Here is a 1,949-nt window from a genome sequence, read left to right on the forward strand (position 1 = left end):
ATATGGTTTTATTTCTGCGAAAATACTTTTAGTGAGATCAGAAATTCCAGGAGTTCAACATAAAAACATCTCTTTAGCTGAAAGATCAAAAGTCTAAGATTATTTCAAACCATAACACCCTTCAAATATAACAGGCAATGTTAGATGTCAGGGAATAAACAGCTAAATATAAGATCTTACCATATAACCCTTAAAGTGCCGAAAATATAATAAACTTTTTGAGAAGATTCTCTGGTTTGCTTGATGGATCATGCTTATGCAAAAATAAACTATGAAGTTAAAAATCAAACTGGTACTTTTCACCTTCATCCGATTAAGAATTACCTGTCCATAGAATTTTATTTTTTAACCCTTTGCAACAATTATATGTTTATATTTATGAATTTACTTGTTTTTACTCTATATCTACAACACTAAAATATTTACCCAACTCCATATTTCTTTATCATTGATTCTGTTAAGTATGAGCTGTTTATTTTGGATATTTCTTCAATTCTAAAAAGCTTCTTTTGACATTCCCTGCTTTTGCTCTTGTTTTTCCTTCTGCATCGAAACTATTGAGTGCCATCACTTGAAGGTGATGAGGTAGTCTGGGTAAGCCTGGTTATCGTGGAACACAACAAACATGTTGGGTCTGTCCATTCTATCCACCACACTATCATAACGTAAGTGGGGGTGCTGTTCGTCACGAGCTGGAGGCACCCTCATACCGCTTTGGCCCAGAGTGTAGACCCCTGCCAGGACTCTGACCACAAACATTAGCTGAGAACCATCAGCAGCTGGCCTGGAGTAGGTGGGATGGCTGGAGTAGCTGGCATCTACAGCAAAGTAGGTTCCCTCTCCATATGCTGTTGCTGTAAGTTATAAGAAAATAAATATCAAAAAGCAGTATATCTAACTTTATGGCTGAATAGATTTTCTCTTTTGTCTGAGTTTTTCTTTTCTTTTTGCTTTCAGTGTCAATATCTGGGACTTAATTCTTAGTCTTTCATATAAAAAGGTTTTTTACCATTTTGCCCAGAGAAGCGCCTGTTGAAGCCAGTTGTCATGATAGAGTTACAGTTGTCCTGCGTCGTCCCATGATACAGAAACTTCTCATTTGCACCCCCCTCATGTTTGTTCTTCTGCGATATTTGTTTCTTTTGTACCTCGTAAGCACGACGTAGATGAATGTTCTGCAAACGATCAATCTACCAGAATAAACAGAGAAAAGCTGTTAAATCACCCTTCAGAATAACTGGAACCTCTACTGAAGATGCTGTTACGGTTTCAGAAATACAACTTTCATGTTAGGCATTAGATTATGGCTGTGCTTTCACGAAGCCCATACCGCTGATGTCACACCACTAGGACACAGTGTATGTAAGCAGTTCACACAAATATGTCTTCCCCCTGTACTTGACATTGGTTTGATGCAAGGAGAGGCCCAACACTCCAGCTGGACATCATATTACCTGTGGTGCAATCCCAGGAACCATGGTCTGTTTTTCCTGCCAACAAAAACTATATCCTTCTTCAAAAAAGAAGCTTTGAGCTGAAAACCAGCTGCAAGCTGATCCCATGAACCCAGCTGGCCGCTGCCACTGCCTGTGTTCACCGCCTGGTGAACACAGGCAGTGTCTTGCACGGTCTTGCTTTCCTTTTTTATTACCATGCTTTCTGGAACCTTTATTACACAATCTATGACTTCCTGATTATCTGAGCTATAAATACGGCCTGCCACACAGCCCTATTTATATAAGCCACACTCTTCAAAGGGAAATTTGAACTTCAATCAAATTTAGAGCAAAGGTGGTTCAATATAAAATATTTTAAATGTCAATGTGAGATGAATCCTAAAATTTTATTATACATATAACTGAATCTTAAAAGAGAAACGGATAGAAACTGCTTAAAATGGTCATAACATAACATTCTTTAGGCTCATCAAAAACATAGAATTTTAAGTA

General features: G+C 37.9%; 1 protein-coding gene across 1 annotated transcript in view; it reads right to left on the reverse strand.

Annotated features, from left to right (window-relative positions):
- Positions 1-1,949, reverse strand: part of LOC107085261 (poly [ADP-ribose] polymerase 14-like) — an 86,227-nt gene continuing 84,278 nt past the window's right edge. Inside the window, exon 12 of the mRNA XM_015375501.1 lies at positions 1-854. Within this exon, the coding sequence (XP_015230987.1) occupies positions 568-854 (287 nt within the window). The 3' untranslated portion in view covers positions 1-567. The remainder of the gene's footprint in view (positions 855-1,949) is intronic.

This window comes from Cyprinodon variegatus, unplaced genomic scaffold (genome assembly GCF_000732505.1).
Source record: "Cyprinodon variegatus isolate N-32 unplaced genomic scaffold, C_variegatus-1.0 Scaffold119, whole genome shotgun sequence".
NCBI lineage: Eukaryota > Metazoa > Chordata > Actinopteri > Cyprinodontiformes > Cyprinodontidae > Cyprinodon > Cyprinodon variegatus.